This window comes from Microcaecilia unicolor, chromosome 6 (assembly GCF_901765095.1).
Source record: "Microcaecilia unicolor chromosome 6, aMicUni1.1, whole genome shotgun sequence".
Lineage (NCBI taxonomy): Eukaryota > Metazoa > Chordata > Amphibia > Gymnophiona > Siphonopidae > Microcaecilia > Microcaecilia unicolor.
Window position 1 is genome coordinate 268,683,254 of NC_044036.1, and position 24,018 is coordinate 268,707,271.

At 38.7% G+C, this 24,018-nt stretch overlaps 1 protein-coding gene across 3 annotated transcripts in view; it reads right to left on the bottom strand.

Moving 5' to 3' along the window:
- Positions 1-15,615, bottom strand: part of NR5A1 (nuclear receptor subfamily 5 group A member 1) — a 190,610-nt gene extending 174,995 nt beyond the window's left edge. Inside the window, exons 1-2 of one of the 3 annotated variants that reach the window (XM_030207821.1) lie at positions 15,539-15,615; positions 4,316-4,434 (exon numbers count right to left, since the gene is read on the bottom strand). In XM_030207821.1, coding sequence (XP_030063681.1) covers positions 4,316-4,417 — 102 coding nt within the window. In that variant the 5' untranslated portion in view covers positions 4,418-4,434; positions 15,539-15,615. Of the gene's footprint in view, positions 1-4,315; positions 4,435-6,802; positions 6,964-15,538 lie in introns of those variants that run through there. The other 2 variants (XM_030207819.1, XM_030207820.1) reach the window with 2 other exon arrangements.
- Positions 15,616-24,018: the final 8,403 nt, after the last annotated feature.

Sequence of the window (24,018 nt, forward strand, 5' to 3'; positions counted from 1 at the left end):
TGGAAGAGAAAGAGAGAGCATGAGTGTGCTCAAGCACACACACACACGTCTTGGCAATCCAAATATTACAAAATATTAAATGTGGCTCCCAATAAAAAAAAAAGTTGGACAAGCCTGCTATAAATGGTGCCCAAATTTGGGCACCATTTATAGCATAGCGCTTAGTGCACGAATCCACGCCCAATTTTGGGTGCAAGGATCAAACCTGGTGTAAATCCTTATGTATAAATTAGGTGCGTATCTACCATTTTCTATAACATTGTGCTCAGTTTCTAGGAATGCCCTGATCTGCCCATGCCCCTCCCGTTGCCATGCCCCTTTTCAGATCTGCACAGAAAATTTACACATGCATCTTTATAGAATCCCAACTAGAAAAATTGATTATTAGCACTCAATTATTGCCAATTAACTGCTCATTTCTCAAATTAAGTTGTGTGCACAATTATAGACTAGACCTGATGTGTGCCAAATTTTGGTGCACAATATATAGAATCTGGGGATACATAAATAAATTTATATATATATATATATATATGTGTGTGTGTGTGTGTGTGTATACACACACACATGGGCATATGCACACATTAATATTTTATAAAATAAGTACATATATTTCAAAACCATTCCAGTTTGACCCAAGCCTCCTGAAATGTTTAAGCTCAGGTCATGTAAAAGTAGGTGCCATCTTGTGGTGATTTAATATGTAGTAGGACACAAGGATGCAGAATTATTCATATACACAATGAGCAAGAACATAAGCGTTGCCATACTGGGATAGGCTAAAGGTCCATCAAGCCCAGTATCCTGTTTCCAACAGTGGCCAATCCAGGTCACAAGTACCTGGCAAGATCCCAAAACAAAAAAAAACCAGATTTTACGCAGCTTTTCCTAGAAATAAGCAGTGGATTTTCCCAAGTCCATCTTAATAATGGCTTATAGACTTTTCTTATAGAAAATTTGCCAACCCTTTTTTAAACCCTGCTAAGCTAACTGCTTTTACCACATTCTCTGGCAACAAATTCCAGAGTTTAGTTACACGTTAATTGAAGAAATAGTTTCTCTGGTTTGTTTTAAATTTACTACTCAGTAAATTCATTGTGTGCCCCCTAGTCCTATTATTTTTTTGAAAACATAAACAAGTAATTCATGTCTATTCATTCCATTCTACTCAGTATTTTATAAATCACTATAATATTAATAAACAGAAAAATCTCATGTCTTTGAGATCTTACTATGGCTGAATTTAAGCTTAAGATACAGATGATATTTTTTCTTCTGCTATGGAGTCTCGAAACATGATAGCAATTACTAGTACATTTCCAGAGCAGCACAGAAAGTCCCTGAAAGCAACAACTATGCTTCTTTTTTTTTTTTTTAAACAATGTAGTGGATTATTTTCTGAAGTTACTGAACAGACCTTCCAAATGTTACATCCCTCCTCCATAACAAGATTAGAACCTGGATATATTTTAACATGAGAATGAGGTAAAAAAAAAAAATAAAAAGTATAAATAAAAACCACAGGCATGATTGTTACCTCTTTCCTTTAACACCCTAAAACAGGGGTGTCAAATCTCAGTCCCCAGGGGCCACAACTCAGTTGGGTTTTCAGGATTTTTCCTCAATTAATATGCATGAGATCTATTTACATGCACTGCCTCTATTTTATGCAAATAGATCTCATGCATAGTCATTGTGGAAATCCTGAAAACCCAACTAGGCAAGGGCCAACGTTGGACACCCCTGTTGGACACCACTGCCCTAATAAGTATTCAAGAATGTTCAAATATTAAACCTAATGGCTTCTGTTCTGGAAAATTCAGAGGTGTGTCAAAAATTATGCACCGTACTTAAATGCCAGCAGGCCAGCACCTCATAACCCATTCTAGACCAAGCCAATAACTTTTTAAGCTCATCAGAAGTGCAAGATAACTATATCCAGATATTTGACCATTTACACATTTCAGCAACTTCTCAAAATTGAGGTCAGTTATTCTCACTTTCTTGATGAAATGAGGTTACTTGTAAATATTCTGCCTAGTGAACTGTATAATTTTTTTCTCTCTGTCTCTTTCTAAATGCATGAATGTATAATTTAAGGGGCCTTTTACTAAGATGCGCTAGTAAATAGGTTTAGCATGTCTTTACATGGATTTTTCCTGCACACTAAATCCATTTCTAGCATGGCCATCAAAAAGACCTTTTTTCTATTTGTTGCGTTTTTGGCCATGCATTAACATTAGCATTATTGTTGGCCATTTAAAAAAATAAACACGGGAAAAATTATTGCCTCTTATTTAGGAAGTGCTAAGGACTCCCAAGTTATGGACATCCTAACCAGTTAGCATGGCAGTAATGTCAACATGATAGCTGATTAGCGCATCCATACCCATTACCTGCCCGCGACACGCCCCTCCAGAAAATAAGAATAAATAAATACCGCACACTTAGTGCATGCAGATGGCAAAAATAATGCAGGACACTTTAGTGCATCCTGTGTTAGATGTACGTTAGCACATAACGCAGCTTAGTAAAAGGGCCCCTTAATTTCTTATATACAGTACCTCAAGCCCAGTTTCTCAAGGACCTAATGTGGTTTTTAACAGAAAAAAAACCATACACACAAACATTAAAACCTCATCAACCAAGCACAAATTCCACAGTGACCTGATCTCCACCACTAACTCTCCTCCTTCAAAGAAACAATTACTGCACATTCATTAACAATTAAAGAAAATATGCAATTCAAAGGTATGTCAATTGCATTGTGTTGCTTGGTTTTGTTGTACCTTACTGCAACTTTAGCAGTGATTATCTGTATTATACAATCTAAGACTACTTAACATGAAATGTTTATTGTGTGGGATCAAGCCCACTTAAAGAATATGCTAAACTACTATTAATTAAGCTACTAATGTACATGCCATTCACTTACCAGAATAGTAATTAATGAACAGTAATTGCTATTAAAGATTTTCTTTTACATAATCTGTGACCACTATGGCATTTTATTCGGTTTCTTTTCCATACAGTAATTAAACATAGCTCTATGATGTTGAAAAGGATGCATTTACGAAGTAGCAATAAGCTCTAATACATGCTTACTGCATGCTAAAAAGGTACTGCCATGAGACGTGCTCAGGCATCCCATGGTAGTACTGAGATTGGCATATGCCAATCCTGAGCTAAAAAAATATAAAATATTTTTAGCACAGGGGGTGTGTTTGGAGGCAGAGAGTAGACCTGCCCTGCGCTAATTGGGTAGTGTGGTAAATAGGTGGTGATAAGTGCTCACACACTAATAGCCATACACTAATTGGGAAATGAGTACGTGGTCTTTAAGGAGCCAATAGAACTTACAACCATTTTATTGCCCTGCTAAAAGTGGCCTCAGCGCATGTGAATCCAATGCGCTAAAAAGAGCGCAGGCCACTATTTAGTGTGGCTTAGTGCAAGGGTTCATTAACATAGAAGATTTAATTAAAAAATGTTTGCTACCAGCAAAATACCATATGATCACTAAAGGGAACGTGAGTTTAAATGATTTTCCATATTTCACAACCAATTTCTATTTCAAAATATATCTAGCTAAGTGAAGTTTTTTAAGTTTTGTGAACCTACAAAGAAAAGGGTCACGTGATGTGTTCCATTATTTGCCCTCACCTGTTAGATACTGTTACTTATGTGTTAATGTTACTATTTTTATTGTTTTACACTGATTGTGTATGACGTGTGTTATATTTACTTTAATGTATCTTATGTTACCATGTAATCTTGCTTGGAACTATTGGATCAGCAAAATAGAAATGGTTTTCAATAAATAAATAGCAATCAAATCGTTTACTTGAATAGAAAAAAACTATACTCAATAAGAGATATAAAATTTGATTGCAGAAATATTTTAGGTGAGTATAGAAAGTATCCTGCCACAAAGAGCCACCTAGTAGAGTGTCACTGTCTAAAAAACTATTATAAAGTTATCACACTGCAACTGAATACCAACTCCAAAATATATACCCTATACTGGGTCTATTTTTTGGAAAAGAAAGTTAAAGGCTAATTCACCAGTGTTCAGGGGGGGAAAAAAGGTTACACACATGTCCACGCAGATTATTTCAGTATAAAGAATTAACCAAATGAATATAATGTAGTGGTGGGGAGTATGGAATGATGAAAAACAGCATAAAGGAAAAGCCAAACAGACATAGGTCTTCTTTCAACAACTTGCTGACTGCAAACACTGTCATAACACAATTACTGGGGTGTTTTTCTTTTAATTTCATCAGCTGTCTTTTTTTTTTTCCAAATGACCCACCTTACAGCTCTCACAGGTAAGCAGCCCATAATGGTATCCAGACACCTTGTCCCCACAGACCGGACACAGTTCGTCTAAATCATCATCATAAGAATAGTCCATCACCTTAAACTGACTACCTGGTTGAAATAAATAAATACAAAAAAGTACAAAAATGAATATTTTCAACAAGAAACTGAAGAAGGTCTTAGCGTGTCAAACATGTATCTCCTCTTTCATCTGCAAGCAGACAATACCCAGTGAACTATGTTGATTAATGAAGACTGGTATATTTACTAAATCCTTTATACTGCTCCGTGTTTATTTTAAAAAGCGGCCAACCCACAGAGCCCAGAAAGTCCTCCTCTTTGCAGCACATAGTGACACCCAATAGAAAGAATATCAACGCCCTGCTGCTCTAGATCCTATTCTGCAGTCCTTCATAAATCTTGGGTTGTTGTTTTTTTTTCACCCTGTTAGCAGGCTTTTAGAAATTACCTTTAAGCTAAATTTAAACTCCTTCCTGAGACAGTCACTCACACAAATATTTTGTTCTCACCATGAGAACTAATTATAGACCTCTTCTAAATGAGCACGTGTTCACAACTATTACTGGATCAATATCTTATTCAATTACACTGTATGTGAAGGGATCCCCCCCACCCCCCAAAAAAAGGAAAAAAATTAAACTAACCACTGCTATCTGTTATTAACTAACGGCGGTATTAACAAATTGTAATAAACTATAAAATACATGATTTAATTGCAATGTTCTTGGGCAGAACCAATGTATTTTGCTTACAAAAGTCATTCTGAATCTGGACAAAAATATTTTAAAAAGCTTAATATTTGGAATAGAAGATTTTCAGTGAAAATGATTTAACTAAATGCAATCTCTACATACAAATTACTATTTAGGCTATATTTTATCACTGTTTGTTTTTTTGTTATCTCAAATGACGCTATAATAGTTCTACGCTGCTGATTTTGTTTTCAAAGATAAAATTTCTATCTTTAAAATCTCGTTTAAAGCTTTTAAAAGATAAAGCAGGAATTTGTAAGTTTAAATCACAAATGAAGAAAGCTAAGCTGGCTTTAATCAAAGTGATAGCCAATAATTTGAAAGCCGCAAACGACAAATCTTTCAAATTTTATATTTAGACGAATTTATTTATTTATGGAGAACCCTAGATTATTTCTATAAAGCATTAATCATAATTTAATTAAAAAGAACAATTATGAATAATTTGCAGTAGTCAAATGGCATTTAAAGTTTTTCTTCTGCTGTACGCTTCTTTTGAAACGAAAACCTGGAATCTCTACCGAAACAGCAATACAATCCTTATTATGTCAATATAATGTAAAGAAAATAGACTCATCAAGTTAAACATTGTAATAAATTAGTGGAAGAAAACAGGTTTTGGCATAATTGATTTTAATAGATTTGCTAATTACCCTAATGTATTCCATTATCTTTCATTTTTGCGGTAAATATTCTTTCTGCGCAATATTGTTGGCTGTATTTACAGCCAAGTACTGAACTGTCACTGCAGTCTAAGCAGTTGGTTTGGCATAGCAGAGTGGACCACTAGTGCTGGACATCATAGTCACTCCTTTGAAAGCCACAGCACTCCCTGCAGATCAGCTTTTCCTTCTTGTTTACAAATGTAACTACGTCTCAAATTAACATCCAGAATTATTTCTGGTGTATTTCATCACATTATTGTAGTCAACGTAACCGATGTTGTTCAGTCCCAATCTACAAGAAGGAATTGAGAAATGAAGCTCGAAATATATGACGACGCTTAACAAGTGTGTGAAAAAAATAAGCATAGAAAATAATTCGGAAAAAAGTTTAGCATTTTTAAAAAAATCTATATTCATCACACAGAACCTCCTCTACGCTTCATCTGTGTAATCATTTGACTTCCCATTCAGGCAAGGGAATTACACATCTATAAAACAATATTACACACAAAATACATAACCGATAACTTCTCAGCAATAAGGCGATGCTATTCTGGAGTGGTTGCTTCTTTCAGTTCTGTTTTGCTTGGCTTGGTATTGTCGTACAATTAGTAAAGACTTCTAACTATCCAGCTTCAGTTTTATCCTATTTTAGACGAAGAGAGGTCTTCTCAGAGGGTATTCCAATGGAAATATTGGAAGTACTGCAATAATAAAGGGTTTTGTTGACAGGAAGGCGAAATCGTATACCAGGGGACACATTTTTTTTTCACCTTCATCACCTGTGATCTAGTCGTTTTTAGTTTATCTTTATAGATATACAGATATCCTATGCCATCAGTTCTGAGTTATAAAATTAATGCATTTTTAAATGAAAATTGATGTTTAAAGAGACAACGGGTATCATTTTGCCACTAATTAGTCCTTCATCGCCACACAATTCATTTTTGTAAGTTCTCATTCAGTTACTCACACCTGTTGGAAAACCTTGCAGTTTGTGGTAGCGTGAACACACACACAAAACAACTGTCAACAGCTTACCACTGGAGTTTTCCAGCGTCTGATCCTGGCTAAGACAGCTGCAATCCACTTCCCCTTTGGACAGCATTTGGTGCTTGCACTGTACAGTGGTTTCCCTTTACCGTTATTCTGAAGTACTTTCTTTCCGAATTGGAATCAAGAAAGAAAGAAAGCCAAGCAAACACAGCCCCTTCTATCTCACCCTCCCACCCTAGCAACTATTTGAGGCACCATGTGCAGCTTTCCCCGTAGCTTCCTATTTACACCCTTCTCTAGTCGCATTGGGGGAGCAGTTGCAAATGGACAATAAGGGGAACCAATCAGCGCCATGGCCCCGCCTATGATGGGCAGGAGTACTGTTGGATACTAAGTTCCTGCTAGGAGCCTATCGATTCAAGTTGGGCGGAGGATGGGCCAGAGAGAAGCAAGTGATTGGTCATCCAACGGACCAATTAACACAGGCTAAAAAGAATTCTTGGTTTATTGACAGCGCCCACAGCGCTTCCTCTCTGGAGTGTGAGCGCCTCCCTTTTGAAGCTGGCTTTGCATCGGAAGTTGATCTTCAACGACTCGGAACAGTTTAGTTTAGGTTCCTAAGGGGAAAAAAAAAATCACACTCCAAAGCTTCTTTGTTGATCTGTAGGAATAGGATCCTTTAAGGGAATCCGCTAATGGAGCTGAAGGGTCATACATGGCTGTTTTTCTGCAGATTCTTTCACTACTTTTTAGAAATCTGCATTAATTCTATACATTTAAAAAACATGCATTTCCTATATGTTTATGTAAGGCGATGTTAATCTTTGATGTTAGACTTCTCGTCTTCATTTTCTCCTTTTTTGGGGGGGGGGGGGCTACTACTATTACTACTATTAAACATTTCTATAGCGCTACTAGACTTACGCAGCGCTGTACAAATTAACATGAAAAGACAGTCTCTGCTCAACAGAGCAGGGCTGGGAAGCAAACATGGAAAAGAGAAGTTTTCCTTATGGACTATAAACACAACTAAAATGACCTTACAGTCATTCAAATGATAAAATAACTACAAAAAAAACCGACCAACGATTATTACTTTGAACATTTTAGAAATTAAAAGTCACAGCTAAATTGATTTTATCCTAAAGCCAAAAATATGCCGTTTCCGATTTTATAGAGAAAAAAAAATATTGAGCTAATTAAGCCTCCCGACGTCCCCTTTACCCCCCCCCCCCCCCCTTGAAGTATTTTAGAAAAACTGAAGACATCCCAATAATTAACTTTTGCACTAAGATAAAAACGTACAGGGGCGGGAATACATGCCTTTTATTTTTTAATGAGAGGCGTCATAGTTAACGAAATCAAAGCACTTGACTCTACATTTCTTTCTTATATTTCGTTAAATAAAAATGCAAAACCATTATCCAACTATAATCATGTAAGCAGGGATGTGTATGTTTACATTAAATATTTTTAAAAGGATAAAAGTTATAGATGTATCCAGTAAAATTTCACTTACTTAACCTTGAAGAAAAGAATCATGTTTTATAAATTCCATATTCCATAATAGGTTACGAACAATACATTTTCAAATCCTGGATCCTGCAGATTTTTTTAAACACCCTTTTGAAAAGCAGACTTTAATGTATTTTTAAAAATGTGCCGTTTCTGGACAATTGCTGTAATGTCCATGCACCTAGCAAATGCAACCTCTTCCAGTCGGATACTTTTTTTTTTTTTTTTTTTTTTGCAGCAGAAAGTGTCGCACACTTCCAATTTCACTATTGAACAATGCGAATTTCCTTTGCAAACTGGAATTGAAGTAAATTATATTATAGAATCATTCTATAGATGGGTGTTTTGTTTACCTACGTTAGCAAATATAGAAGTTTAATATGCAGCATACAGAATATTCAGCTTACCGGAAAGAATATTTTGGAAAGGTTGTATTCTAAGAACCGCACATTTTTGGAATAGACCTAATTTTGTAACATTGATAAATAACGCGCATAGTTTAGAGTTCTAAAAAAAAAAAGCACTAAGAAGCATTCCAAATTATTAATGGACGATTCCGTTATATAACAGAAAACAATTTCTTTCCAGATAAGATTTCAGTATTTTTAACCAGATTGTAACACATTTTAGAGAGAGAGAGAGTTTACACAACCGAATACTATATTAATTATAATGAATTTTAGGAGGTAAACAGCACAACAAATTAGTACTATAAACTGAATTTGTAGTTTACTAATTCAATTGCTAGAATTTGAAACATAATAATATTTGACAGTAAACTGCAAGGTTTTCTTTCATTTTCTAAAATGATATTTCATTGTTGGATGAGCAATGATCTCTTTTACAGTAGTCAAATACTGAAACCATACTTTCATATAATTATGTATAAATAAAAAGCAAAATATAAATTAGCAGAAAAATAGGAGCCCATAGGTGTAATTTAACCATTATATTTTACAGTATATTCGTTCTTACGCTCGTTAAGGATCATATATTTTCTAAATGCAACTTTGAAAGGTGCAAAATTGTGTGTTGGCACTGAGGTAAAGAAAAATCTGTCCATTTAGAGTTCTTTTTGATGGGGGAAAATTAGACATTGTATTCTGCCCCATCCCATCTAGAAAAGTAGCGAAAGTAGGTTTTAAAAACTGTATATCATTTCCAGAAGGCAGACAATCTATAGAAAATTAAACAATAGAGTGATTAAGCAGACAGTTTCTAAATTGAAAGCATTTTGTGTTCAGCCACCTCTTTTGTAGAAGCTCAAAGACTTCAAGCTGTTCACAAATCAGGAAAAAAGGAGTGAAACCTGAAAAGAGACACGTCCGGAGCCCTTCAGTCCAGACTTAGATTTAAGGACTTTTTCCCTTGCCTCGCTCAGCAAAAATGAGTGAAAGATCCAAAGATCCAAAGATCCAGCGTCTGCTAAGCCGTTACATCGAAAGTGGATTTACTTTAACATTTAATATAATGCACTTTAAAAAGGAATGAGAGACCTACACTCCTTTGCACGTTGTTGTTGTTGTTTTAATTTGCATGGCACGTTGTTGTTGGTTTTTATTTTTAATTTGCATGGATACTAACGTTATATAATCACGTATGTATGGATTGCAACCTAATAAGAATATTACATTGTTATATCTAATACCCGACTCAAGAAAACCAGTTCCCTAGATTGCTGTAACGGGCTAGAGATGGGAAAGGTAGGTTGTATGCTTTGCAGCGGAATTTGTCCTCAAAATTAAGTAGTTTTTCTGACTGTGTTTTGTCGTCTTTATTGGACTGTAAAGCTAGTTGCATTATGAGTTAAGTTCTTACATTTTGATGGAAGCTTTCAATATTTCAACGGTCAGCATTAAAATTCAACGTTTACGTCAAATACGAGGGGGGGGGGGTTATATATCCACTATTTTGAATATGCGTGATAGAAACATTTGTGATGGGGCATATGTCTTTGTCCATTGTAATCTCAAGCTATAATAATGGTTTGTGCGTAAAATACTGGAAGAGACGTTTTCAATATTTTTTCTTAAGAAATTCAAAGTTTGTGGCTGTTTCAAAAGTGCGTCCTCGTGCATGTGAAAGTTTAAAGGCAAAGCTCTGTGGAGGAGAGGCAAACGTATTTCGTTTCAGATTTTCTAATAAAATCAATCATGAATACAAAAACATTCAAAAAGCATTAAACAGGATAAGAAACTACAAGCTATGTTTCCCTTTTTGCATCGTTTGTGTCATATTATATATATATATATATATATATATATATATATATATATATATATATATATATATATATAAAAGAAACGATTATTCCACGTATAACTCACGCAGGCTGAACATTGACGGACAGAAATAATTATGTTTCTATAAGCCAGTTGTGTAAATATATATACAATTATTGTATCGGTATGTGAATTTAAAGATAAACCCTCATAGGCAATATATGTACAGAAAACAGTGGAATGGTTTGTAGCAACTCGCCCAATTACTTGATTTTGTGCCTTTAAAATCCATTTTCTCATTTTTATTTGAAGAAGAGAATTTGCTTTTTTTCCCCCCCTCGTTTTTATTTCTAGTTTAGGATTTCCTTTCTCTCTCTCTCTCCTGTTTCTTACTACTGCCATACGAGACACTCATTTTTGCCTTGCGTATTGGCTACATAAAAGCGGGTACATACTCAAACGGAATCAGATACCGAAGTCGAGCCGTGATTATGAAGTTACAGGCTAGTAGTGCCTACTTGAGGGACCCATAGGTGCCAGCTCAATTTTGTGCAAATGCCTTCACTTTGTTCAAGGAGGGTAACATGATGGATTTAGCACCCCCAATCATTCTGAAAAGTTGGCTTATTACTAGAGATATGCATGTCTATGTGGGAAGAAAATATTCTCATACTAGTCGTGTGAAGCAGATTTGAGGGAATGGGAGAGAAAGTTATGAATAAATCCAAGCAAGTCCCGGAAGGAGGGGAGAAGAGGTTGGATGATCTGACTTGATCTGGGACGGGCTGAAAATTAGTTAAAAGAAATTCAAGCAGTTTGCAACTTGACAATGATCGTTAACACATTCACAAAGCTCCTTTTCACCTACCTCCATGCTAATATTTGCAGGTTTACTTCTACATTCCACTTTTTTTTTTTCAAAACCATGTGCCAAGTCACTCAAAGCATATTTTTAAACCCTTAAATTTCACCACGCTGGCGCTGATTTTCGTTATCTAAAATACGTTTCGGTCAATCCACAGTGAATAGGCATCAAAATATATTTATGTGGTTGCTGGTTGTGTATTTAAGTGTTCTGTTATCTTGCTTAAAACTGGCACATTGTAGCAAACATAATTAAATCAGAGAAGTCATCGGGTGAGTCATTTGCTGCGGAAATATTTGAGTGGCAGAGCTGCAAAACACCCGGACATAATTCAGGAAAGAAAGAAGGACGGAAACCAAAAAAGAACCGCGGTGTCCGCTCTACTACAACCTGCTTTAAGCTACCTGGTCAGCTACGGCTTTTAAGGCCAATGGACTAATGTTTTAATGCTTTTGCAAGCGTTGTCCCAAGTTTTAAAATACTGTTATTTGTATAGAACTATTAGATCGTGGCTTCTAAGTATTGTATGCGTGTTAATTAGCTTGCCCATCTTAATGCAAATGAGAGAATACGAGACAAAACTATGAAAAACAGATGAATGCACATTAGTACATGGAGCGAAGGAGTAGCCTATGGGGTTAGAGGGCCAGGTTTGGAATCCAGAGGTGGATGGGTCAAACCCCACTGCTGCCCCTTGGGATCTTGGGCTAGTCACTTCACCATCCTTATTTCCAAAATTAGACTGTGTACCTGAATGTGATTCACCTTGCGCCACTACTGCAAAAGATATGAAGTTGATCAAAATAAATATGTTAAAAAAACAGCATACATTAAAGCAAACAAAACCTGTTATTGCATAAAGCTGACCTTCACATGTGGGATGTTAATGCAAAACTTATTTGCATGTTATTATTATTAATATCAAGAGATAATTAACGTGCTTTGGCAAGTTGACTTCACAGGTTCTTAGGTGTAACCTTTCTTTCGGGGGCCCTATCTTAAGGCAGGATACACACTTTGTGGGTGTTGCATTGTGCTGGTTTTGCAACGGTCCCTTCACATTATTGAAACTGGGTTGATCAATATGGCGCAGCTGGAGACGGGCAAGCAGGGAAACTACCTTAGGTGCCATCATGCTATCATTTTCAGCCAGCCTGGAAACACACAAGCCCAAAATGAAGAGGCACCAAAAAAGCAAGCCAGTGTCTCTGTGTGGTGTTTCACCCCTCCCAAGCCACTGCCCTAAATATCACTGAGTCCTTTTCTGGCAATAAAAATATGGTGTACAATTGTTCAATGATTTTAAGGTCTGCTCTGTTATTTGCCAAGTTTATTGGTTAAAATCCCTCATGGAGGAAACCAAGCTTCTTAAAGCAGAGACCTGGTGGTGACTGCAGGTTGCAGCTTATTTCACAACCCTGGCAGCAGGAAGAAAGGAAATCCCTGACATTGCAGAACAGTGGCTCCTACTGGTCATTTGTATCAAGCAATTCAGGACGCCAGGCCAGAGGAATGCTATGCCAGACCAGAGGTGCTGCAAAGAAAACCTTATGGAAATATAGTTCCAGCTGAGTGGGAAGATCAGAGGGAAAACATACAGAACCCTCTTGATATGCTTAAGGCATGATTTATAAACGCTTCCCCCCCCCCCCCCCCCCCATGTAAACCTTAGTAAATCAAACTCTTAGCCACTGCACAGTGAAAAGAGATTATAACTGAAATTGTAGGTGTTTATGTTTCACTTAATTAGGGGTTCTTCAAGGGTATAAAATATTGGTGTTTTATCTTGTTTTTGTTATTTGTTTGGTGGAATCAAATATGTGGGATTGTAGTGCTTAGGAGTTATCAGGGCAGAAAAACTGAATAGAGGATGCAAGATTAGCCAGGGCATGGCTGAGAGAAGACGAGGAGGAAGTGATGCTTTTTCTGGTGTTAATCCAAGAAACATGCTTCTAATTGTTTTTTTCTTTACCAGAGGTACCTTATGAGTGTTTATTGACCAAAATCTAAAAGCAGAAGCCCCAATTATAAATCTCAAGCTGGCTCTTCCTATTAGACAAGTTGGACCTCTCCTACTTACAGTGTTTGAAATAATGAACATGAATTCTTCATTCTATTCCTGTTATCACTGAAAGTCACTTTCAGATTTATTACAGTTTGCTCATGCCTGATAAAGCACCTTAAGGTGGGGGGGGGGGGGGGGAAGAAGCTAGATAAGCCCAAAATTATTGTAAATATCCTCCACATGTTCAATTTATATACATGTTAATGCACAAACTTTTTTTTAGGTCCCCCACCCCCACCCCATATCTGTTCTACATGGATTACTGATATTTCTAATTGAATAATTCCCCTATTTCTCCACTCTTTGGGGCCCTTTTACTAAGCTGCGCTAAAAGGGGCCACATACTATGATTAGCACATGGGTTTCTCGGCACTCTGAGACCACTTTTAGAGTGGCTGTAAGATGGCTACATTTCTATTTTTCCCATTAATGGCCAGATGCTAATTCCAAACTAGCGGGTGAGCCTTTAGCTACAGCTATTTAGCAGGCGGAAAGGGCTCTCATGCTAACCATGTGCTAATTGGTTGGGGGTGTGGCAATGTAGCTGCTGTAACCAATTAGCACTGGGAACGCCTACTTTCCACCCTCCAAACATGGCCCCCAGCTCTAAAAATATAAAGCGCCTTTTTTTTACCAAACCGTACTAGCGATTCCCGCTTGGCAATGCCAACGAAGCCCATTCAAAGTGAATGGGCTTTGCTGGCATTGCCGCTCCAGGAATCGCTAGAGCAGTTTCGTAAAAGAGGCCTAAAGTATTTTTTAGTACCAGGAAAGTGTGGGCAAATGCCTGAACTACCACAGGTCCGGTGGTAGTGCTTTAAGTTCAATGAATCTCATTTAGCAGCTGTCAGTTGACCCTCTGGCTCACTGTTTCCCTAAGTACTGATCAATTGTTGTAATTAGTATTTTACATTAGTGTAATGTGCTCTGACTAAAAGTTTGATTCTGGAAAAGTGGATTAAAGTGTTACATGAGACTAAACTCTATTTACAGTTCATAACTCAATTTCTATGCCACACATGCTACCTATCTATATTCAAGCTGTTTGGATTTCCAAAATTAATCCCATTTTGCAAAGCGCACGAGCCTGTGTGCATCACACAGGGTACAAGGAACCCAATGTAGCAGCCATAATATTTTGGCCTAATGTGCTATACTTGAATTGCCTAAAAGAGATAATTTATTAAAAACATTTATGTATACAAAATAGAAGATTAGGTGAAGAAACGGCCTCTCAAAACTGAGTGGGTAAAAATATGTGCATACAGCCTGAATGTGAATAAGTTTATCTGAACTGAGTGGATGGGTTCTTGAGGGAGGGGTAGGGAACAAGTAGCACTTACATGCATTCCTTATAAGCTGGGAAATTTATTTAGACTAATTAGATGTAAATACATGTTTGCTTTCTGTGGGGTAATTTTCCGAGTGAAATTATCCAGGCACTTTCTTTGAAAATTGGTGTAATTTTTACACATACTTGCAACAAAGGTTAGATAGCTTGTTATGAGAACATCCCTAGTGCATCAGATCCCCTTGTTTGCTGGTAAAGAATTACAAGAGGTAAAGATTTTTTTTAATTGACATTTCTTCATTTTTCAGTACGCTGTAATTTCAGTGTCTCCAAGGAAAGCAGGAGTATAAATCCAAGCATGGAATAGGGCAAAACATGGGCCGGCACACCCCTTCCCTTATGACAAAAACTTTGCTGGTGCCTCTGAATCCAAAAAGGCATTCTCAATATACCAGAACAGAAGGCAAAAAAAAATATTAGCTGTAAAGCACATCCCTCCTGTTCAAGGAGTTATCTTCCATAGATTTGGTCTAACAGGATTTTTTTTTTTTTTTGCTGTTCTTATCAAACTTAAATGCAGATGCTGCGTTATGTAGAACTGCAGGGGGGAAAAAGGGTCTAGATCTCATGATATTGCTATGTTTTATACAATATTCTTATCCTGGTTCTTTCCACAGTAGGCCTAAGTAAAAAATATAAATATATCCTTGTCTATACTCTGAAAAATATGTATTAATAATAAATAAAAATCATTATTAAAATGCACCTGGGGAGAAAAGAAAAGCTGAATTATGAAGAAGAGAGATTGCATGTTATTACTTACGTTGGATGTGACTTTCTTCTTTGCAGGAGCTGTAATGGGGCCGTCAGACTCGCTATTACTTGCCTTTAAACTCCAAATCACTCAACCTTGAATGTAGCTACTAAGCTGGATTGTCCCACAAGGAGAGAGGAGATAGATTTATGCTGGCATAAGATTGTATCATACAGAAATTAATATCCAGATCTGTGTTTCTTGCCTGATAAAGTGTGCTCAGGCCTAGCGCAGGCTCATTATTCTTGCACACAATTTAAAAAAAAAAATAAAAAAGGGCAAACCGGGGCCCAAATTAGTGGCCTCATTGGTTTCCATGGCCACGTGATATCGGCAAAAGCGGATGCAAAAAAAAAAAAACATGGTAGTTATAAAGCAGCATTAAGAAGTGACAGAATTAAGATAAGACAGGACCTTTGCAACAGATAATGCCAAAAGAAAAGGGGAAGAAAATGAAACATCTTTAAAAAGGGAGGAATAAGATAGAGGCAGTTTATCATTCATCAAGAACTAGGCAAAACAAGAGCACAGTATATAGAGATTTAGTTGAACTTTCTAGCAAGAGCAAGAACGCTCATTAAGGAATGACCAACTGAACTGAGCATAAATTATTTAAAGCCATGCTACCCTTTTCAAACTATTTTTTCCCTTTAAATCATGCCTCTTGTGCCAGAACACTAAAACAGGAAGGATGTTTCTAGCTTGTATTTGAAAATGCAGGGAACACAACTGGTCAGATAGATGAGACTAGCTGTTACCTCCCACAGAGGAGGATGGATCAGCAGTTTGTGTTTTCCAGGATTAAGCATCTGTAACCCACTGGAGTTTCTGTTCCAGCTCTTCTACAGATTCTGCATTTGACCTTGTCCCAGTCACTTCGCCACCTCTTGCTTTGCAACAACAGCTCAGTAGTAATAATGCAATTTTTAAAATGTGCTTAGGTTGTTCAAGCACTAGGAGGTCTGGTTTAAGTATGTAAGTGCATGGAAAGTGAAAAGTAGCACTGCTTTTATTAAGATTTATTAACCATTTTTATACAGAGGTTTACCCAAGGCAACGTGCGACAGGTGTAACAACATTGGCAACTTACATTTTAGTAACAGCGTAACTGTAATAAAATAATCAAATGTCAGCAAAGTACACAATCAGAACAGTGAGGTAAACTTGAGAAAGAGTAAACTAAATTCTAGTAGAAGCAGTAATATGATATAGCATCAGCACCATGCACGACAAAACAGCGCAACAGAAGATTGAAAAGATATTTTATTTTATTTATTGCATTTGTATCCCACATTCCCCCACCTATTTGCATGCTCAATGTGGCTTACATAGATTTGTTAACATTGTTATTCCAGGATATCAGATACAATTAGTAATGTGAAGCGATCAAGGAAGGGGAAGAGAGAAGAAGGAAAAGAGTGATTAGGGTATTTATAGAAGGTGGGCGTTCATAATTGAGTGGGTTGGTGAGGTGACTTAGTGAGGTAATAGGCTCTCATTGTAGGCCTTATTGAAGAAGAATGTTTTCAGAGATTTTCGAAAGATAGTTGTTTCGTTGATTGCTTTCAAGTCTGTAGGTAATGCATTCCATAACTGCGTGCTCATGTAAGAGAAGGTAGTGGCATGCATCAGCTTGTATTTAAGTCCTTTGCAGCTGGGGTAGTGCAGGTTGAGCATTTTGCGGGATGATCTTGTGGCATTTCTGGGAGGTAGGTCCACTAGGTTTAGCATGTAGATTGGGGCATCTGCATGAATGATTTTGTGTACAATCGTGCAGATCTTGAACGCAATACGTTCCTTAAGTGGGAGCCAGTGAAGTTTCTTTCTTAGGGGTTTTGCACCTTCATATTTAGTTTTTCCAAATATGAGTCTGGCGGCATACTCACAACATCAGCACAACTCAAATGAAATATCTGAATAGGCAGTAGTGAGGATATGCCCAGTTGGAGAATAGACAAGATGGATTACACATTGTACTAATACCTGTTTTCCTTTGATGATGGGGAAAACAAATGACCAGATATTCCAACCTTACTGGGCAGTGGCATTTTGATAGGTTTGCTACTACTAATTTCTATAGTACTACTAGATATACACATTATCCCCTGGAGTCTATTTAAAGTGTGGTGAGTTGCATGTGTTAAATTAGGTGTGCACCCAATTTGTATGTGCACCTTAATTTAGTAATGAGTCAATTAGTGATAATTGGCTAACAGCCAATTATCAGCACTAATTGACATTAATTGGAATTTATGCATGCATCTTTTTAGATGTATTCTAAAAAGAGGCGCATGTAAAAAAAAAAAGGAGGGGTGTGGGCATGTCAGGAACATTCCTCAAATGTATGCATGTCAGGGGAAGAAGCCTACATTTAGGCATGGTGTCACAAAACACCTAGCCACCCACCTGGGGTTACATGGCCACTTAGAAGGTCTATCCCCAGCACAGCTCAGGTCTGTCTGCATGTGCCACTTGTGCTCTACACTAGCACCCTCCTCCCACCGACTGGGTCACAACCACCTCTGGGCGAGTCTCCCGCTATCAAATTATCCCCAGTGATTTCTAGGTTACTAGGGCCACACTCCCAGTGTCCCACAATTACCAGAAAGCACTCACAGACCCAAGACACAAACCACCAGGATTCTTTATCAGTCCATATAAACAGGGTGAACAAACAATTATGTTCATTCTCTTTAAAATATTGAACAGTGGAACAAAAAAAATGTGCAAATAGTAACAAGTAACTGAAAAATGGATCAATTACAGTGGGGGAAATAAGTATTTGATCCCTTGCTGATTTTGTAAGTTTGCCCACTGACAAAGACATGAGCAGCCCATAATTGAAGGGTAGGTTATTGGTAACAGTGAGAGATAGCACATCACAAATTAAATCCGGAAAATCACATTGTGGAAAGTATATGAATTTATTTGCATTCTGCAGAGGGAAATAAGTATTTGATCCCCCACCAACCAGTAAGAGATCTGGCCCCTACAGACCAGGTAGATGCTCCAAATCAACTCGTTACCTGCATGACAGACAGCTGTCGGCAATGGTCACCTGTATGAAAGACACCTGTCCACAGACTCAGTGAATCAGTCAGTCTCTAACCTCTACAAAATGGCCAAGAGCAAGGAGCTGTCTAAGGATGTCAGGGACAAGATCATACACCTGCACAAGGCTGGAATGGGCTACAAAACCATCAGTAAGACGCTGGGCGAGAAGGAGACAACTGTTGGTGCCATAGTAAGAAAATGGAAGAAGTACAAAATGACTGTCAATCGACAAAGATCTGGGGCTCCACGCAAAATCTCACCTCGTGGGGTATCCTTGATCATGAGGAAGGTTAGAAATCAGCCTACAACTACAAGGGGGGAACTTGTCAATGATCTCAAGGCAGCTGGGACCACTGTCACCACGAAAACCATTGGTAACACATTACGACATAACGGATTGCAATCCTGCAGTGCCCGCAAGGTCCCCCTGCTCCGGAAGGCACATGTGACGGCCCGTCTGAAGTTTGCCAGTGAACACCTGGATGATGCCGAGAGTGATTGGGAGAAGGTGCTGTGGTCAGATGAGACAAAAATTGAGCTCTTTGGCATGAACTCAACTCGCCGTGTTTGGAGGAAGAGAAATGCTGCCTATGACCCAAAGAACACCATCCCCACTGTCAAGCATGGAGGTGGAAATGTTATGTTTTGGGGGTGTTTCTCTGCTAAGGGCACAGGACTACTTCACCGCATCAATGGGAGAATGGATGGGGCCATGTACCGTACAATTCTGAGTGACAACCTCCTTCCCTCCGCCAGGGCCTTAAAAATGGGTCGTGGCTGGGTCTTCCAGCACGACAATGACCCAAAACATACAGCCAAGGCAACAAAGGAGTGGCTCAGGAAGAAGCACATTAGGGTCATGGAGTGGCCTAGCCAGTCACCAGACCTTAATCCCATTGAAAACTTATGGAGGGAGCTGAAGCTGCGAGTTGCCAAGCGACAGCCCAGAACTCTTAATGATTTAGAGATGATCTGCAAAGAGGAGTGGACCAAAATTCCTCCTGACATGTGTGCAAACCTCATCATCAACTACAGAAGACGTCTGACCGCTGTGCTTGCCAACAAGGGTTTTGCCACCAAGTATTAGGTCTTGTTTGCCAGAGGGATTAAATACTTATTTCCCTCTGCAGAATGCAAATAAATTCATATACTTTCCACAATGTGATTTTCCGGATTTAATTTGTGATGTGCTATCTCTCACTGTTACCAATAACCTACCCTTCAATTATGGGCTGCTCATGTCTTTGTCAGTGGGCAAACTTACAAAATCAGCAAGGGATCAAATACTTATTTCCCCCACTGTATAAAACTAACTAAACATTTGCATACTTCCTAGAAAGTACCTGGGGAGATCAGGGCATATATCTGTTCACAGAGCTTCAGCAAAGAGATCTGTCTCTCTCTTCTTCCAGGCTGAAAATGAAGCAACAGCCAGCCACTGTGCAGATTCCTTACTGCTAGGTCTATGTCTGGCAGTAAGGTCAGACACCAAAAATGGATGCATGGCAATTTTGATTTTGCCGCACATCCATTTTCAGGGAAAATTTTTAAAAAGGCATTTTTTGTATGTGCGCTGAACAATATTTCAGCGTGCACCCAAAACACGTGCCTACACTATCATAAGACACTTTTTACAGAGGCTTAGTAAAAGGACTCCAGAGTGGACAAAGCCATAGGGCTCATATATCTCAGGATATTGTAGGAGCTCTGAAAGATTCTGTTGTGTCCTTTTCAAGATTTGTTTAATAAATCTTTGGAATTGGAAGAGGTTGTCCCTCTTAATAAAAGAGATGGGAAACTAGAGGCTGGTAACCTCATCTTAGTGGCTGGAAATATAATGGAGACATTGCTGAAAAGGATAGTGAACTTAGATTGCAAGATCTGAGGTATGATTTTACAAAATCTGAGTGATTTGTTTGACTGGGTGACCAGAGAACTAGATTGAGGACATGTGCTGGATGTAGTTTACTTAGATTTCAGCAAACCCTTTGATACAGTTCCTCAGAAGAGGCTCACGAATAAACTGAATGGCCTGCGGATGGGTCCCAAGGTGGTGAAATGAATTAGAAATTGGTTGCCCAACATCAAACAGAATTGCTAAATGGAATTCACCTAAAAGAAAAAAAAGGTAAATTGTGGTGTGCTTCACAGATCGATCCTGGGACCAATTCTTTTTAAAGTCTTTGTGAGTGATATGGCTGAAGGGACATGTTTGCCTTTTTGCAGATGACCTGAAGATTTGCAATAGTGTGGACACCCTGGAGAGAATAGACAACATGAAAAGTGATCTACACACATTAGAAGCATGGGCTAAAGCTCGGCTGACAAGCTTTCATGTGATGAACTGCAGTGATGCATTTTGGGTGCAGCAATCCAAAGAGCTAGATATGATAGGAGGAAATGTGCAGCATTTCCCCTTCCTGTTTTCATCCCTTCCTCTCCATCCAACAATGCCCCTCTGTGTCCCTATTCCTTCCCCTGTGGTCAGCATTGCCACTCTGTATCCCTGTTCCTATGTTCCCTGCCTGTCTAGCAACTCTTTATAGTCTGTGTCTGTGTCCCTCCTCATGTCTAACTTACCCCTCTCTCTTTTCTTCCTCCCCAATCCTGCATTGGCACCCCCCCACACTGTCCAGCATTTCTTTCTCCCTCCCTCTATGGATCTATATTCTCTCCCCCTCCTCCCCTAGTCCCGAGTCCCTTTGCATTATACCTGAAATTGCTGCTGCTGCTACCTGCCACTGCCAGAACCTGAACCTCCATTTGAGCTCCAGTCCACCAGCAGTGGCAGAAATCAAAACACATCACGTCCTGTGCTCTCATCTCCCGAAAGCCCTCCCTGGTCCTGCCCCCCTCACAACAGGAAGTTTGTGTCAGTGGGGGCAGGTCCAGAGAGGACCTTTGGGAGATAAGAGCTCAGGGCATGAAGTGTTTTGATTGTTGCTGCTGCCGCCGGCAGGCCCAGAGCTTGAGTGGAAATACCAGTTCTGGCAATGGCAGGCAGATGCAGCAACATGAAGGGAGATCAGAGCGGGCCAGTGCAAGAGGTAAGGTGGTGCTTGGCTTGTGGCAGCTCTGGCAACCTGCAAAGGTCACCACCACCTCCCCCCCCCCACCCCCCCCATGCTATTGCACTTACCATTTTGCGCTGACATGTAGCTTGGCGTACATATAGGCAGAGTATGGGCAAGTTACACATATAAATTATAGAATACTACAATTTACGTGCATTTTAGCAATTTAGGTGCAAGCATTTACATCAGCTCTATGGTTGGCATAAGTGGTTAAGCCTAAATTATAAGCATGTATTTTGCCTGCTACACTAGTATTCTATAAAGGAAAGTAGGCACCTTTATAGAATAGGGGCCAAAATATAGGTGCATTGTTATAGAATTGCCCTCCACATCCATAACAAGATAAAGTGGGGTGGAGGAGTAGCCTAGTGGTTAGAGCAGTGAGTTGAGAACCTGGGCTCAATTCCCACTGCAACTCCTTGTAACCCTGTGTAAGTCACTTAACCCTCTGTTGCCCCAGGTACAAACTTAGATTGTGAGCCCACTAGGGACAGAAAAGTACCTGCATATAGTATATGTAAACTGCTTTGGTTGTACCCACAGAAAGGCAGTATATCAAACCCACGACCCTTGACAAAGTAAGGTGATTGCAAATGTCTCAGACTTGCTCACAGTATTAATATTCCTTGATCTCCTTGGTGGTGTGCTGTTCTCCTGCATCTCTCAGCTTCCCCTCTTTGCCTTTCTCCTTCTGTGCATGTATTTTTCACCCTTCTTTGCTCCTCTGTGAGTGCCTCCCTGCAGCTGCAAAGTATAAAGGCCAGAGTATACCCTGAACTCCCCTTCTGCTTTCAAAGTGCACGGTCACTCTGTATCACGCAAGACCTTTCTCCTCTTTCTGGACTTAGGACTCCTCTCTGGACTAGGCAAGCAGGAGGCACCCAGGTCTTCAGCATGCACTTGCATTACTCCTGGATTCAAATCCTTTCCCCCATGTTGGGTATGGAACTAGCAGCAGCTTTACTGTCCTTACTTCTTTTCGGGATGGGATCCAGGTTTTATACTCCCCTCCAGTTCCTAAGGACCACCAATTATGGGGGTTTCCAAGTCTAGCCCACCTCTTCAGTGGTCTGAAGCACTCCTCTAGATCATGGGCCAGAATGTTCCTCTTGTTACTGCAAGGAAGACACACTGTGGCGTTCTGGTACACATCATATACACTGTAACCACATGTAAAGGACCCAGACCAAGCCAGTTCTGTCCTGCCCCATTGCATGCATTAACTTGTAGTTCACATTTTATTAGGAGTCAGTCCCTCCACCTCCCACAAAAATAATCTTAATTTAATTTGAATTCCAATTGAGAGGCAATACAATACTCAAAAACCAGGATCTGGGTGGTAGGAGGTATAGTCCAATCACAAAAACAGTAAGATAGAACAGCCCTACCAAAAACAAGCATGTGCAGAAAGTACACTGTAGTTAACAACGGACAAAAGTCGTCAAGCTGGTTATCAAAGCGTGGAGTACCGCAAGGGTCACCATTATCTCCTCAATTTTTAAATGTATTTTTAAGCTCAGTAGGAAGACACTTATCCCCTTGTTTACTGAGCCACACTAGTGTCTGTCGGTGGGGTAATGCCGACACAGCTCATTTGCTTTGAATGGGCTGTGCTGGCGCTGTGCGGCTTAGTAACAGGGAGTTAGATAGCTTAAGCCTCATTGCCTTATACAGATGACATTTTTCACTTTATCTGACTTTAGCTACTATAGATGATACTATCTTACATGTGAAATATGCTATCTCTGTAATAGATGATTAGGCCAAATCCAATCTTCTTAAACTTAATACACAAAAGACAACATTGCTATGGTTTGAGGATTACCAACAAGTCTCGACAGTGTATACAGTTTTGCCTTCAGGGGACATTCTTAAATTTGAAGAAAAATTGAGGGTATTAGGTATAATTTTGGACTCTAAGTTATCATTAGAACATCAGATAAATGGGTTGGTGAAAATGTTTTTCTTTGCATTACATCGATTAAGATCTATTAGATTGAGTTTAAGCCCTACATACTTTAGAACTATCACTCAAGCTGTTGTTACCACATTTAGATTATTGTAATTCTCTTTATTGTTCCCTCACTTCAATTACTACAGAATACTTCTGCTAGACTGATATATGGTGCAGGGAGATATTCTAAAGTCTCTCCATTATTGAATGACTTACATTGGCTCGAGGTTGATGGTTGTATCTATTTTAAACCGGCATGTATGGTTTATAAAAGTATTTATGGGCTTAATTCAGTCAGTAGGTCAACTAATTGTTTTCTAACAGTAGACCTTATTTAAAAAGCAGGAAAATATTATTACTAGATTTTCCATTAATGAAGAATGTTCATTATAAATCATTAGGGGAGC